Source organism: Lontra canadensis, unplaced genomic scaffold (assembly GCF_010015895.1).
Source record: "Lontra canadensis isolate GAN:19392208 unplaced genomic scaffold, GSC_riverotter_1.0 scaffold5, whole genome shotgun sequence".
NCBI classification, from domain to species: domain Eukaryota; kingdom Metazoa; phylum Chordata; class Mammalia; order Carnivora; family Mustelidae; genus Lontra; species Lontra canadensis.
This window is the reverse complement of record NW_022630999.1, coordinates 23610440-23627274: the sequence shown is the minus strand read 5'-3', so window position 1 is coordinate 23627274 and position 16835 is coordinate 23610440. Positions and strand designations below refer to the sequence as shown.

Genomic DNA, 16835 nt, shown 5'->3' with positions numbered 1-16835 from the left:
GCTTTTTTGTTTTGCCAAGAAATAATTCTCAGCTAAGCTTCTCGGCAGTGAAAAAGGCTATTTGGAGTACCTACTGTGCTCCCAGAACCTTTGAGGATGTAGAAGTTGGGACACGTTCTATCCTGTCAACAGTGGAGACCCGGTAGAAAGTACATGTAACAGCAAGTGTGGAGAAACCACTAACAGCAGTCAGGAGGGACAGCTAGCGTTGTACAGTGGTGGCTATAGTTGGGCAGACTGGTCACTTCTTGGTCACGTTACTTTACTTGCCTGCAACTCGTCTTCCGCATCTGTGAGCCAGCGAATGCCCATCCCTGCTCCTAGTGCTGCAGGGCGGAAGTCACTGACGGAGTCTTGCACAGCGCTCGGCACACAGTCAGATGACAACAAAAGGCCACTGTTGCAGAAGCCTCCATGGAGGTCCCTACTGTCTTCCGTTTAGCGTGAGCAGGAGTGCTACTGGCTCTCAGAGAAGAAAGTTATTCTGAAGACTTACTCTTCTTACCTGCAATTCTGCAACATGTTTCCATTAACTTTTTTTTTTTTTAAGATTTTTATTTATTTATTTGACAGAGATCACAAACAGGCAGAGAGGCAGGCAGAGAGAGAGGGAGAAGCAGGCTCCCCGCTGAACAGAGAGCCTGATGCGGGGCATGGTCCCAGGACCCTGGGATCATGACCTGAGCCGAAGGCAGAGGCTTAACGCACTGTGCCACCCAGGTGCCCCTCCATTAACATTTTTAAATACTAGGTACTCTCCTTCACCTCCCATATGGGTCATGCTTTTGAGCCTGTGAAAGAATTTTATAAAAACTATTTAGAGAATTCTCCACTCCCAGGCCCTTCTTGGGGACTTCCAGAATTTGCAGACAGACTGCCTCTTTGGAGGTTTGCCTCCACCTCCGTGCCCCCGCCACCATCCTCCCCTTCTGTTCTATCCACAGAGGAACTCCTCTTTCTTGTTTCTTGTACTTCTGTGGAGAAGAGGCCCGCCCACCTCCCCCCTGTTTGCGCTCCATCTCTCAGCACATGCATGCCTCACCTTGCCAACCAGCATAGGGCTCTTCTGACCTTGTTTTCGGAGTCTGGAGAGGAGGGAATGCTCACACCAGCAGCTTGGAGGGAGTGTGATCCCTGCTGCCACATGTCCTGGGTGTGCTGACAGCCTCTCTTGGGGCCTTGCAGAGAGCATAGGTATCTTTCCATCAGAATGCGACTCCTAAAAATGGTTTCTTCCGATTATAATATTAACACATTCTTATTGTTGAGAAGTTAGAGAATTCAAAGAGGTACACATAGGAAAACAAGATTACCCATAATTTTATAAACTGTCCTTGACACTTTGATAATTTTCCTTTTAGTCTTTTTTTCCATGCAGATACATATCTAATTCTTACATAATTAAATGCAGTACATATTGCATAAAACTGATGTTATTCTATATTTGATCTTTAGTAAAATTTTTCTCATAATTAAAGTAATACCTGTGAATGTAGAAATTTATTTATTCCAGAATTATTTGTTTATTTTCTGTGCAAGTGCGTGTGCACATTTGCACACACACACACACACGGAGAAAGAGAGAGAGAAAGAGGAGATGAATCACATATCATGTCATCTGTCCAGAAATAAACAGTTAACATTTAACATTGTTTTTGTGTAGGCTATTTTCTTAGTATTACTTTCTTACCTTTTTTTCTCTCCTTTATTTCCCTCTATTCCTTCTCACAGGAGTCAGAGACCTTTAGAAATCCTCTTCTCTTTTACCACTTAGATGAAATCTGAGCAGTGGTCTCAAGCAGGAACCCCTGTGCTGAGCCAGTTGGATAATTCATTTTAAGAGCAATTTAGTTAGGGAATGAGAGTTAAATATTATCAGGTTAGGAACAGTGAACTCTTATGGGTAGGTATTACTAGGCCTAATGGAGTCGAACCTCTTATAGAATTATGGCCTAATTTATGTAAGTATTTATTCCAGAAATATTTTGGAAATGTCCTATATGTAGAGCATTAAGTTAAATACTTTAGGGGATATAAATATGAATTAGACCCTGTCACTGATCTCAGGAACTAGCTAATGAGAGAAAAATGTGTAGGAAAATCTTTATGGCACAGAACAAAATAGGATATTAAGTGTTGTAGAATAAATGCCATAATTATATAAATTCTTACAAGGGTATAGGTAACTCTGACTTTTAAGATCAGGTAAAACTTATTGGAAGAGAGAGGGTACATGGTCTCAAAGAATAAGTAGAATATCAGAAGGGGAATGTGTAGGCAAGGAATGACACGAACAAAGCAAAGATGTTGGGCACAGCTGTGGTGTTTTCATGTATCCTCATGCCCTACTCTCCAGAATGGGGAAAAGCAAAGTAGAAAGTAAGACTAGAAAGGGAAATTAGCTGTCAGTCCTTGGGGCGCCCTGAATATTGTGCCAAGGAGTTTGGATCATATACTGTATGTAAAAGGGGCATTTGTTGAGTAAGGCAACGACATGATGAAGTTGTATTTGAAGAAGATAATTCTGATAGAAAAAGGAGAACTAGAGAGAGACGATTATTGTAATTCTCAGAGTAGGAAATGGTAACAACTTGAACAGAAGAAAGTGGTAAAGCAAAGAGCCAGTGGAGACCAATGGAGGAAAATTCAAAATGAAAACAAAACAAAACAAAACAAAAACAAAAAATGGAAGGGAGAAAAAATAAAGATGATCTTACTGTGGGTGGATTCAAAGGATAGCATTCCCTTAACCAAGAATGGGAACATGGGAGCAAAAAATACATTTATAAGTAGTAAGATGATAAATTTAGCTTGGGTCATGTTGGGATCGAGGTGGCAATTAGATGTGTTCAGGGAGATTCTGTTACTCTGTTGCTAATATAAGTTTGGTGTGTGGCCAAAGAGATCAAAGCTACAGGTGTAGATTTGGAAGTCAGTCTAATTGAGGTGGCTGAGCCCATGAGTAAACTCACAAAATGTTAGGCAAGTAAAAAGAGAAGAAAATATAGAACAGAATTTGTAAAATTTCAACAGTTAATAAGTTGGCAGAAAGGAAAAGTTGGCAAATGAGGAAAACAGGAACCAATGAATAAAGAACTCTAGAAAACACTTATTTAAAAGCAGAAGATACCGGTTTTCTTCCTAGTGTTTCAAAATGATATTTGTTAAACTTGTTTGACCCTCAGCTTTTCTCATCTGGAATACGTATCCTACAAGAATGGGTTTTAAAAGATAGTGAATGTGCAAGTGTTTTGGTAAACCATCAGACATGCAAGTCTTAAGTCTTATAATTAGTTTCACAGAAGTGAGGAAAGTAGAGACTTCCAACAAGGGAGAAAGTAGTGTCAGATGCTACAGTTTCATAAGAATATTTATTTTTAGCTCAACTCATTTGGCTTGTGATTTAAGGAAGTCAAGTCAAGAGTGAATCTGTTCTTTAATCACTTAGAACAACATTTCCCAAAATATGGAGCATGTGTCTCTGGTGGGACAGGACAGAACTTTGGGTTTGACACAGACATCAGGCAGAACTGAATCACATAGTGAGAAAGTTGTTTTTTTGTTTGTCTTTTCATCTTCAGATTAATGTTAAGGCAGTAAGTCTCAGTTGGGGCAAATAAGTCTGTAGCATCTAACACTGGCTGGTTTCCCCTTTCAGTAAACTCCTTCAGGTTGTGAGCACTATTTAGTTAGAATTTAAGAATATCATATTAACTTTAAAATTACCACCTGTACTACCTTCTTATTTTGGCAGGGATACCCGCTTTCCAACTGGGAGAGTGATATGAAGTTTCCCTTAAAACTAAGTTATTTTAAACAAAAAAGTAATTGATTTTTAAAATATTAAGTACGTAATTGTATAGGTGGTATACAGTCATGACCAAACTGAGAAAGTGATATTCCAGTAACGGGAGTTTGGAAATTTTAGATTCACCTGAGCTCTTCCTCCTTCTTTTTCTTGGAATGGCTACCTCGGTTCAAGCAGATTAGAAAAGTGTGGGAAATTATTCATCCTGAGACAGTGGTGGGGTAGTGGTGTTTGTCTTGGGTTCTAGACTTACAGATTTAGACCCTTTTCTTCCCCTCAGTTGTTGGGTCAATTTTTGAAGCCTGTAGATTTTTCTAGAATTTTGTGTCTTCAGAAGTTAAAACGAGAGGGTTAGTTTTAAATGATTACTAGAGTTCCTTCCAGCAATAAAGTCTATGATTCTCTGAGTGATTAGTAAATAACCCTATGCTTTCAGATTGTTAGAAGTTAGAAAAAATGTTTTTCCTCTGTAAGGCATCGATATGTCATCAAGTATGTCAATGCCAGAGGCTATTTGCAGACTAACACCAAAGGTGAGGAAAACATCAACAAATTCATTCTTTAATGATAATTCATAGTCTACCTCATTTGTGAAGGATAGTTATTTCAAGAAGGAATCTCTGCTTTAGTTAAGGTGATTGATTAAAATTGAAAGTGAAATCATAAATGAAAATGTTTCAATTTCCTGAGCCTACTGCTTTATGCCAATACCTCACTCTTAAGTCGGTAGTTTCACTGCAGTCCCATATAATCAATTCAGAAAGCCCATGAATTCTGTTGCTTGGTGTAGCAGCTCATAGGTAGTTAAGTCCTTATATGTAAGAAGATGTTTCCATTCATCTATTTACTAATATCTTTCCACCTTTTAAAATTTATTTCTCCTGAAAAGGAGGGCAGGTGAAGTATTTTCTAACTGACTATAAGTTCTCCTAAGTGTTATTGTGAATTGATCTAACTCTACATCCTAAATAACTCTTAAAAATAGAAACATATGGCCTATTTGGAATCTAACAATATGGCGACTTCCATCATCAAAAATATAGCAAAGGACCAGGCAGCAAATGAGAAATGGATATAGAATGGGGATAGAAAAAAACACCCACACCCATCTTGGGATCTGAAAAGTTTGAGTTTATTACTTCCTTTAAAAAGTTTCCATATGAGGGGGTGCCTGGGTGGCTCAGTGGGTTAAAGCCTCTGCCTTCGGCTCAGGTTATGATCCCAGGGTCCTGGGATCGAGCCCCACATCCAGCTCTCTGCTCAGCAGGGAGCCTGCTTCTTCTCTGCCTGCCTCTCTGCCTACTTGTGATCTCTGTCTGTCAAATAAATAAAATATTATTAAAAAAATTAAAAAAATAAAAAATAAATAAAAAGTTTCCATATGAACAAGTTCTTCTCTATGATTAGGATGATTAGGTAGCAAGGGTTTGTCCTGGTCATTTTTTGAGCTGCATCAGTGTCATGTTCTGCTCTAAGTTGTGCCAACAAGAGTAATCTTTGTGTAAGCAACTCAGCAATTTAAGGATTGCATTTTCACATCTGGGAAAAAAGAAAAAGGGATAATACTAACAGTAACAATAATGTGGTCATTGATCTGACCAAATTAGTGTCTATGTGTAAATTCCTCAGCAACGTGGAAGATACCTCCTAAGGGCTCACCAAGAGTGAATTCCCACCATTGCAAAAACACTTTGACAACTTGCGATTAAACATGCGCTTGACTTTGAATTATCATCTTTTACTGCCCTTCAGAACCTCTTTCTTTCTTCTGTTCTGTGTACAATAGTAAACGTGATTTCCTGATTCTGATGCTTATAGATTAGAAGTGCAGATTAGAAGGTGCAAAGCACACCAGGAGAAAAAAGACAAGAAAGTGAATAAACTAGAAATAACTTAAAAATTGTAGTGATCTAAGGCCATTTAGTGCAGGGGAAAATAGATCCTCATACCTCAGTAGTCACTAAGAAGGCTTTTCTATAATACAGCAATAGATAATGAGTATTCCAAATGACGATCTTGATTCATCAAGGGTAAATTGAAGTATATATACTTTGCTTATTTTAGGAAAAAAATGCAATGATTTTGAAAGAAATTAAATATGAAAAGGACAAAATTTGAAATAAATACTTTTTTGTGTGCTTTTCTGGTTAAAACTCTAGCCATCTGAAACACTCAGCCATGGAGATGAACTCAGTCTCCAGGGGTCCCACATAAGCATGATCTTCTTGAAATATCTTTCAAGTGTCTCCAGCAAATAAGCGAAGACTCCATACATTCTACAGAAAGGGACAGACATTTTTAATTACTAAGCTAAAATGACTTTTATGCAGATGGCCTTTTCTTTATGTTTCAAAAAAGAGCATTTGACAGAAATTACTCGTGGACTTTCACAGTAGTAACTTTCTCAGATTCTTTTCCCTGGGACTTGGTGCTAGGACAGTTTACTCAGGTGGGCCCCAAGGGCTGATACCTTGATTTTCACAGTGTTGCCTGTGGTTCTTTCAATAGTGCCACCTGTAATTTTCTGGGCAAAACATTTGCATTAGGTCTGGTTTGCCCATTTAAAAAAAAAAAAAAAGGCTTCTTCTAAGTTATCCTCATAAGTTAGTACAAACCCAAGTGCTAATCCATTGTATACTGACTCAGTACCAAAAATATTGTACAAATGACTCTGATAGGAGTCAAGAAGTGGGCAATGACCGAAACCATAGAGAGAGACGTGTAGAATCCAGCGCCATCAGAGGTCAAGCAGTCAAATGCCAGGGTTGGATTTTTCAAAGAACGAGATAATGCCAGTTTTATGACCATTAATAACATTCCAGTTACATAAACAAAGATAAGAGTAATAAAAAATAAATTCTGCTTCTCGGTGTAATCTGATTGCCAACAGGGTTCAGAAATGAACGTTCTCATTGTGCACGTGGCCTAGCATAATGGACCAGGGATCATTCTGCAGCCCCCTCCCCAAACTTCCACTTCCCTTTTATGGACAGTCCTTAGTTCTGCCAGATCTCTAAGCTATTCCAGGGAGGCAGTTTCCCCTTTAAAGCTCTTTGATTGCACCTCTGGTAGTTAATGCACCAAATGGTCTTTAGGGGTATTTTGTACGTGGGCTCTGCAGCTAATCAGAGTGCCTTGGTCCACTGATTTCCTACTTCTGTGTTTTCCACATGTTCAAGGTCTCAGTTCAAACACCAGGCCCACCAGCTTCTGGAGAGGCATGGCAGTGCTCAGCTCTGATGGGGGTGTCTGCCTCAAACAGAGATTTTCCAAAGGATATCCCGTAGTAGATGAATCATTCCATTAGGCCAGGTTCACTTTTCAAACCAGGAAGCCGCGTGCCTGCTGTATAGGGAAACTCAGATAAAGTTGTTGTGGCTGTGCTCGGAGTGCTTGTAAATATTGTTGTCAGTGTCTTTGATACAGGTTCCATCAAGATAGCATGTAAACACTGACAGGTTAATTATGTGTTTTAAAGCTATGTTTATTGAGAGCTGATGGGAAGGCTGTGAAATGAGTCCTTTACATATCGCAGTGACAGTTTTCTCCCCACTGTCTTCCCCAGCTGATTACGCCTCATGCCATCCGTGTGCAGACACCTCCCCGGCACATCCCTGGTGTTGTAGAAGTCACATTGTCCTACAAGTCGAAACAGTTCTGCAAAGGGACACCGGGAAGATTCATTTACACAGGTAAGAACCGTTGCAGATGGTGGACACAGAGATTTTCCTCGGATTTGTGTGTGTTTTGCTTTATCTTGTATGTCTACACGGGCATTGTATTTTAAAATCTCATTTGTAGGACCGTCTTTCCTTGTCCATTTCACCGTATAGATGACCAGATGACTTGCTATTATTGTTAATATTAGTATATCATTATTTAAGACTTCATCTGGGTGTCCATGTTGAATGAGAGGTTTGGTAGAAAAAAACCGATTGGATACCTAAGAAGCAGCCTGAGAAGTAAGGAAAGGGGGAAGAAGTGGTAGGCACTTCAGTCTCTCTGTACATTAAGCCATCTGTGTTGGGGTTTATTTGCTTTGTGGAGTACGGATATGCTTAAATGAACAGGACAACTTTCTTCAGCCTGGTCATAGCTGGGGAGTTGGTAATTTCCTATTTCATTCTGGGTTGGTGCTTCCTTCTCCTATAAAGTGCGTTTTGCCCTCCCCAAACAGCCTTGGCACACAGATCTGCCTTGTGGTGAGAAGGTAGGGTTACAGAGTGGGGGTGAATTGACCACCCCATCAGATGGAGAGAACCAGGCAGGTTCCCCGTGGAAATGCAAGCACGCAGCCCAAGCGTCCATTGTGTACTTCAGGAGATCCTCTGATTGTAATGTGCTAACCGAAACACCCACAGATCTTTCTATAAATCAGATTCTGATTCAGTAGCCCTGGGTGGGACCTGAGACTCTGCCTTTCTAACAAACTCCCAGGGGAGACTGTTGATCTTGGTCCATGGGTCTCACTGGGAGTAGTGACATTCTAGGCCCTCTGCTTACGACCTGTCATCCCCAGGTAATTGTCTCCAAGAACTGGTACCACGTTTCCTTCTTCATTCAGTAGAGGACCACAGGGCCTAAGTATAGAGTGTAGGTTTCTTCCGCACGAAGAAGATCCAGAGCAGTGAAGAGAGAACTCTCTTAACACATCCTAATTATAGCCATACAATTAAATGGACAGATTTTATTTTGCTGTGACATTTTACCTCAAAGCATCTTTCCTTTTTGTATTTTAATACCAGGAACAAAACCAACCATGCTTGTTAGTCTCAATCTCTCTCTCTCTCTCTCCCCTTCTCTCTCAAAATTATAAAAACAACTAATGTATTCTGACCCTTGGAAATGCCTCCCAGCCCTTTAAACAAAATGCAGGTTTGGTGCCTGCCTGACGATTAGTTTTAGTTAATTGAAAATTATAGGATTGACCCAAGAGGAAAATTTTGTTTGCACTCCAATCACTTTTACAAATTAAGGAAAATTACCACAATTTTGTTTAGCTAAGGTTTCACACTGAGTTCAAGAAATTAGCTCAGCCATCCCAACAAAGTCAGCACTTTGTTAGTGAGCACTTGAAAAAATAATAGTCTATCTGGAGTTTTGTGGTGTATACAAACGAAGCATAGAGAAAGCTATGATGCTTTATAGAAGTAGGCCAAGTGTTTTTAATTAGGCTCATTGGTTCAGCGTAAGTTTTGAAGAACAATCAAACTAGCAGATTAGCTGTTTCTTTTAAAGCTAGGATTTCTTGCCATTCATTTTTCCCATGAGAACTTCCACATAGCACTATTTTTTCTTTTTTTACAAGCCTCATTATGGGCCTGCAGGAAAAGGACCAATTGAAACTTCTGATACTGTAACATTCCCCACCATCATTCCAGTGGATGGGAGTTTTTCACAATGTTCCTCACTGAACTCGGTGTTCTGGAACATATTACAAAACCACAGAGGCCAAATGTTTTCTCTGAGGAGTTTGGACTCTGTTTTTGGCCAAAAACATTTAGGCCTTGCTGGCTGCTTATTTACTCTGCTATTAAGAACAAGAAAAAGGAGAAGAAAAAGAAGAAGAAGAAAATGCCTGTGTGGTGGGAGGTACAGGAGGCAATCAGGCATGATTCCGCTTTGGTGACAACATCCCTGCCCATTAATGGTTCCATTTTGTGGTCAGGTCTCATTTAGAAGAAATTATTTTTAATCAGTGTTCAACAAAATATCCCCTTGAGCCACCTGGCTGTAAAAGTTTAAAAAAAAAAAATCATCCCCACTAAATTACTTAAGTTCTCAAAAGAAAATAGCTAGGGACCCATTATGCTTTGGAATTTTTTTAACCACTAAAAAAAATTGCCTTCAATTTAAGAAATAACATCTTGGAAAACCTGTATCATACAGGAATTAGGATCAAAGATAAAAAGCGATGGATTTGCAAGTCTAGCAAAATAGATAGGGCTAAGAGAGAGAAATCCTGGGTGTGATGCATGTGTGTATGTGTGTGGGAAATTTAAAGTCTGAGAAAATGCTTCTTCTGATCTTGCCTTAAACTGTGGGAAACAGACAAGAAGACGTACTCTATTAAGCATTCTAGGAGAGAGTTTAACTTCTCTCCGCATTGGAGAAAGAACATTTTGAAGAAATTACCACAGAAACTTCTCCACTGATTGAGTTACCTGTTAGCTTCCTGGGACATTACCACATTGCTAACGTAGGGGAATCTCTGTTAATTTGTGAGCTACATGTGGCCTCTTAATTAGCATTGAATACCCCTACCTAGGATCACTTGTTCACAGCTGGTGCTCCTGATTTACTCAGTTTACCTCTTTGCTTGTCACCACTGACCAACCAAGGCAGAGATGGCCATAAAACCTTTCTGTTCTTTATATCCAAACAACCTTACAGGCCATAGTGAACGTGCAGCTATCCTTTTCTGTCAACCCACAGAAGATCCCACTTCATTTTCTTTAACTTCCATAGCGTTTCAAGATGTGAAGCTTGATTCTCTGGACAGGCTGAGCCAACGTCTTGTTTCTTAGTGGAATGTCACTTGGAATTTTTCCCTTAAAAAAAGGTTGGGGGGGCATATCCAGGGACTGAAAACTCACCACCCTAATTTAAGCACTGTTGCAGTTTGCTGAGTGTGTGAGGGAGTTTGGGTGTGTGTATGTAGAAGTCTCTAAAAATCCATAATTGTTTAAAAAGAAAAAAACCTGAGACAGGAACAGCATGGCCTAATCTATGCAAATAAAGGCAGACTTTTTGGGACGGGAGGAAAGAATTTGACTAAACACAGATTGCCTGCAAGCTGGCTCCACTTGTAAGGAGTGGGAACGCTGCTCTCCATCATCGATTCTTCAGATCGGGGACACGGGGAATTCTCAGCCGCCAGATGTGCAAGTCTCTGTGTTCGCCCAATCTGTGAGGGAGCAAAGGGAATCCCAACTTGATCAGAACAAATAGTACTTCCCGGATCCTGCTTATTGTATTCTGTTATTCTTCTGTAAATTCAGGGCAAAGCTGAGTTTAAATTTTAAATAATGTTTCCTGATAGAAGGAAACAAAACCTCTTTCTAATGACAGGACTGTTTTCAAAGCCCTCTCCTGGGGTCTGGTCCATCAGTCCTATAGGAAGTAAATCCACCATAAACCCCCAGTGCCATGGAAAGAGGTCTCCCCAATACCTTTGTTCGTCTCCCAGCTTGTTTTCCTGCTGTTGCCACATCTTTAAGGGACTTGGATCTTTTAGAATTGTAATCTCTCCTGCGAAGATTTAAGTAACCTCAAGAGCTGATAAAGGACTCTAAGAAGCCTTTAAGATGCTTCTTCTAACTTCTAGAATTGGTTTCCCTGATGAGAAGTGGCCAAATCCAGTTTTGCCTCATCACTGTTCTTTCTCCACTGGAAAAGTTGCCATCTTTGGAGAAACTGACGAGGAGAGTAAGCCACCAGGACAGGGTCTGACTAGCTCAGGTGGGCATGGAGAGCTATGGACGCCTGCTCTCCATCAAGCTGCGGAAAGCCCCAGTGAATGTGGTTAGGCCACTTCTCAGATCATTCTGTCACCAAGTTCCACTGTTCTAAGGATTTTTTACCAAATTTCCTGCCCTTGTGGAAAGACTAACTCCAATTTCTGTATGTTAGTTTCAGAATTGACTTTGAAATGAAAATTCTTCCTGGAAATACTTCCTGTGTGTACCTCATGCCCAAGACAGCTTTGCATGTAGGAGGGGTCACCTTGGCTGTATGTGCTCTGTGGGACTTGATGCACCATGTCTTTCAAGTTTTCCTTTTTTCTCCCTGTTTCTTTTATTTTCTTCCCCTTCCCTTTTTTCCTCTCCATATCCCCACCTTTTCTTTTCTCCTCCCATTCTTTCCTCTCACTCCCAAGGAGACAAAATGACCTAGTGATGAAGGGCTTGGGTTCAAGACTAGAAGGGTGTAGTTGGAACGCTTAGCTCTACCACTCACGATGGAGGTTATTTTGGGGACATCATGTGATGGCTTTGAACCACAGTTGCCTATTCTTTGCAAGGGAATAATCCCAGGGTTTGTTTTAGTATCAGGAAAATATATGTAAAGCACTTTTCATGAGCTAGTATGAGCACCAGCCAGATATTAGTCATTTCTATTGATAGATGATGGCCATTGTTATTACATTAATTCATTCATTTCTTGCTGAGTCCCTACCATGGTGTAAATATTTTACGTGTATTGTTTATCTTCACCATCATTTCCTAGAGGTCTAAGAGATGTCCTTTAGGATTTTTAATAACAGAACAGTAGACATCCATAAATAAAAGAAACCAGTAACAGCAATCAACCACAAATAAAAAGAGCAAAGTATGAATAAGGTAGCAAGAAAAAGAGATTAATAAATATGAATATAACAATTTTGATATAACAAATACTTTCTCAGGAATAGCCTCAAACAACAAATATTTTAATAAGGCAGCCCTAATTTATAAAGTTCTCTGGTGTTGATTTTTCAGGAGAAACACACACATGTCTTCTTGTTTCCATTCAAATTCTAGCCCTTCCTCTGGAGGCCATAGTAACATGGGTAGGTCCATCACGAGCCTCCTCAACAAAGGTGGTTAGGTTGTAATCACTTTAATTCCAGGTTCAAAAGTTTCAAGGCCAGAAGGCTCTGTTACCAGTTCTTGAAAACCATCTCCACAAATGAAGGCTGCCACCCTGGGGATAAACAAAGTCATTGGTTGTAAGGGAACGTAAAGCGTTCATGCCTAATGACTCTCATGTTCGTTAGCCTCTTCCCACACTAATAATCGTTGGGTTAGGTTTTGGAAAAGCCACTGTCATGGCATTACCCTGCATAGAAAGCTTCCCCTTCTGCCCACTGTATGTGATATGTGGCCCAGCCCCCATGCTGGGCCAACTTCACGGCTTCCTGAGCTCTCAGCGTCACTCAGACCAGTCTCCTCATTAGGCCTCAGGCTGACTTCATATTTAGCAATGCAGGACATGGTAATTCCCCTGTGAGATCAGGCTCAAACTCTGTTGCCCTTCTGAAGTGTTTTCTAGCCACTTTAGTGTAGTGGGCAGAGCACTGGGCTGTGAACAAGGAGGCCCGGTAGCCCCAGCTCTGCTGTTAACTGGGACACGTTGCTTCCATAGTCCACATTCTAGTTACTTCAATGTAAAATGAGCCAATTACACTAGGCAACCTTGATGTCCCCTATGGCTCATCTTGATTGACTAGAAGAGTTTATATCCTTGGATGTCTTTTGTTGAATATGCTTAAGCCATTCCATTGTCCTTCACTTCCTTTGCCTTTAGATCTCTTGTTCTGTACCTAGGTACACAAATCACAAAAAGTCCACAAGCTCTGGAAGGGAAGAGTCCTCCTTCCCTGATCTTATACTATTTTGTACACTGTGTTGAAACAACGTGACCCAGTATCTCACTTTCAATAGATGTTCTCTAATAATTGATTGACATATTGCCCAGGATCGATGGGTCCTCATTGATTTTTGTGCTCTAGATGACATGGAATGTAAATAAGAGCTGTTAATTAAGAATCTATCCCCTTTCACTTGAAGTTTTACCCAAAGGAGAACACAGTAGTAGGGTTTCTGTTAAAGAAAATATGGGCTGGATCTGTATCATAAATGTTCTTCATTTTCTTGCATGTAAAATGGGAATATTTTAATAGTATCTTTATCTAAGAAGTAAATGGATCAATGTAGGTAATGCAGTGCTGATCGTACCTGGTACAGTGTGAGTGCTCCTTAAAAGTAAACTCGATAAGAGAGAGGCAGATAGTGTTTCTTTCGAAAACCATTAGAGCAAATTTTGGTTGACATTAAATACATGTCAGCTTTCATCATGATTAAAGAAATTGTTTCTTTTTAGTCAGTAGAGTAGGAATCAAAGATCTGTGTTCTAATTATTAGTGATTCTTTCCGTTCATTCATTCAGCTTATAAATATTTTTGAATTGCCTGTTCTATTCTAGACAATGTTCTAAACCAGTTTGGGCAATATTCTAAAACAGCACTGAGCAAAACAAGACATAATCTCTGTTCTCATTGACCTTATGGTTTATGAGGGAATGTAAACATTTCTAAGTTTACTCTTTCAAATTTAGTGAGTGTCCAAAAAGTTAGGAACTGAGTTCTAATAAGCATATATTAAAAAGGTACCCAAACTGGTAGTTAGAGGTATTTTTCCTCAGAAAAAGATGAGCTGAGGTTTGAAGGATGATTAAGAGTTAACCTGACAATAGGTGGAGAGTGGGAGAAGGATGAGGTTGGGGAAAGAGAGTGAGTGTTCCAGCATAGAGGACATGTAAGAAGGCATTGAATGGGAGCAAATGTGGCATCTTGGAAGGCTGGAAAAATTCTAGTGAGGCTGCCAAATTAAGAGAGAGGAGAATGATGACAGAGAAGGCTGGAGAAGTGGGCAGGGGCAAGCTTGTGCAGTCTTATAAGTCATGGGGAGGAGTTAAGTTGTCATCTTAAGAACAATGGGCAGTCCTTGAAGCGTCTGAGACATGACTAGATCCGCGTCTTGAAAAAACAAAAGCAAAAATCTCTGGCTGGATGGCACATAGAAACCCAGAATGGATATTGGCAGACCTGTTAAGAGGTCACTGCAGTAGTCTGGGAGAGAGATTTGGTGACTTTAATTCAGGTGATAATGGGTGGAGATGGAATGAAGTGAGAGAATTCAAGAGGCATTGAAGAGGAAGTAGACTGGTCCTGGAGCTGGGCTGGACACGGGTGAGGAGAGAGAGGGCTTAAAGCTAGCAGGACTTTGGCTTCTTCAGCCTAATGGATGAAGGGGCCATTCCTCCTCTGGGCATCCCCAGGGTCTTACGAGTATCAGTGAAAGAAAGAATGGGTATAAAAATGTTCTGCAAAGGGTAATTTCTACACATATGTTAATTGTTAGGAAGACAAGCCTAGGCAGACTCTGGGAGAATCAGGGAAAGGAAGGCAAGAGTGTGTTTTCTCTTCTATCAGATTGTTTTCACTTAGGATTCAGCTGAGAGAGGGTTGTGTCAAGAACACCGGACTAGCAGTTCTGTCTTCACGGTGTCCTAATTGGAAAAGATTCAAGAAGAAAGAAAAATTAACAGGCTGCTCTTGTCCACATGTCTTGAATATTACTCTAAATGAGCCATTCACACACAAAGAAAAGAACTCAAGGCAGAGAGAATGTTTATTCTTTTTGCTTTTGTGATCCAGAGGGCAAATCCCAAGCCTCTTCTCAGCAGAAGGGAGCTTTTTCACAAAACGTGATTGCCCCTGATCTGATGTATGTTGATGTGACTGGTGATCCCGAACCCTCTGGTGTTCGTAAAGTTAAACACTCTTGGTGCCATAACAGGGACAACGGCAACAAGAATCACTAGAAGTACCCATTGTACTTCTGTGACATCTATAAAATGAAAGCCGTTTCTGCAAAGAATAAAGCTGGTCTGAAGGAAGCATATTATTTTGCATATTTTATGTACATACTTTCCAAGAAATATGACCTTTATTTCCTATTTGGAGTGGAGTGTAATCAGGACTTGAGTAGCTAGTGTAACAGGATCATTAAAAGGGATATTTTCACTGACATTAGAAGTCTAAATGGCCACTAGGCCTTATATACAACCTTGGCTTTTTCCTGTCTACCCAGAGTTAATAAGTGATAAGGCCGGGAGAGAGATAAATCACAGAAATCCCTGTCCAAAGAAAACATATTGACTACAGCCAGGCAAATAACAGACCATAACCAACGGCCCCATTCATCATTCATGTAATAGGGATATAAAGTATTTCCTACCAAAGAAACCATATAGAAGGAAAAGGCAGATAAGCTGCCCCAATCTAAGGCATGTGATTTGGTTATTAAGGGACATGAACTATTTGTCACATGGCTTTAATCTTTAAGATGTGTGGCCATTTCTAAACTATAAATTTCTGGTCAGGGATTAGAAAGCTATTAACAATAAAGGTAGGGACGGAGCTTTATATGTATTCTTGCCAACATAATGCAACACTAGAGAGTCTTGAACCTCTAATCTATTTAGCATGATATAACATGATTTGGTTTTCAAAGCCAATAAACTATTTGGAGGTCTTCAAGGCTTTTGTTTTTGTTTTTATCCAGCATCATGATAAATTAACCTTTCAGGTTTTTAACTGTGTATGTTGTAAGTTTCTCTAACATCTTTGGCGGGGGGGGGGGGTGCGGTGGAGTGGGTAAAAAAATTAAATTTTTTTCTTTTTCTCCTTTTCTAAGGCTTATTCCAAATGTTTGGTGGACGGTTATTTTCTGTTTTTGTTTGTTTGTTTGTTTTTTGTTTTGGGGTTTTTTTTTGCCCATGTTTACAGTGGTGTGGGTGCTAGTCTTCTGTTCCTTGTTAACTAAGTGATGTGGGGTCCACTAGAGCATTCAAGCTTGTTTTTTTTCTTTATTACAACATAGTACCTAGTGATTTCAGATAATTTCAGAAATATTAATTGAAAAATTATTAAAATAATATTAAAGTCGCTCATACTTCTACCAGTTTTTAAAACATTAAATACTCAATAAGTGTTAACTGTTAATATTTTTAATGGCCTATGTCTTTCTTCTTCGTATGCATATATCTGCCTCATCACCAAAATAGGGTGAGACCTTACATCATAGTGCGTGATTCATTTCTTCACTTAGCAATATGGAGGAAACATGTGTAAGAAAACATAGGTGTTATAAATTTAAAAACAACTTTTAGTCTTTCATAATCATTCCACATCTTGGTAGACTCTTGGTAGAATCTTATTCCATAATCTTATCTTGTTGTAGCATAGATACCTTGAATTTAGGTTCTGGTGGTCTCTTTTTTTTTTCCTGAAAACCCCCAGCACAGATCAGTAGTCCTATACCTGCATTCTTTGGTGTACACATCGGTTGAGACCCACCAGCCAACCCCAAATGAGTGAGTGCATTGCTCCAAGGGTCTCATATCTCAGGGGGCCTGATGTCTCAGAGATTGGTTCCAGCTCCCCGATGGTCATTCAACTACAGAATGTGGAGCTGTCTGT

The 16835-nt window shown here is 39.9% G+C and overlaps 1 protein-coding gene across 4 annotated transcripts in view; it reads left to right on the top strand.

Moving 5' to 3' along the window:
* Positions 1-16835, top strand: part of EBF1 (EBF transcription factor 1) — a 382386-nt gene that overhangs the window by 296694 nt on the left and 68857 nt on the right. For all 4 annotated transcript variants that reach the window (XM_032851685.1, XM_032851684.1, XM_032851683.1 and 1 more), the window contains exon 10: positions 7374-7500. In XM_032851685.1, coding sequence (XP_032707576.1) covers positions 7374-7500 — 127 coding nt within the window. The remainder of the gene's footprint in view (positions 1-7373; positions 7501-16835) is intronic.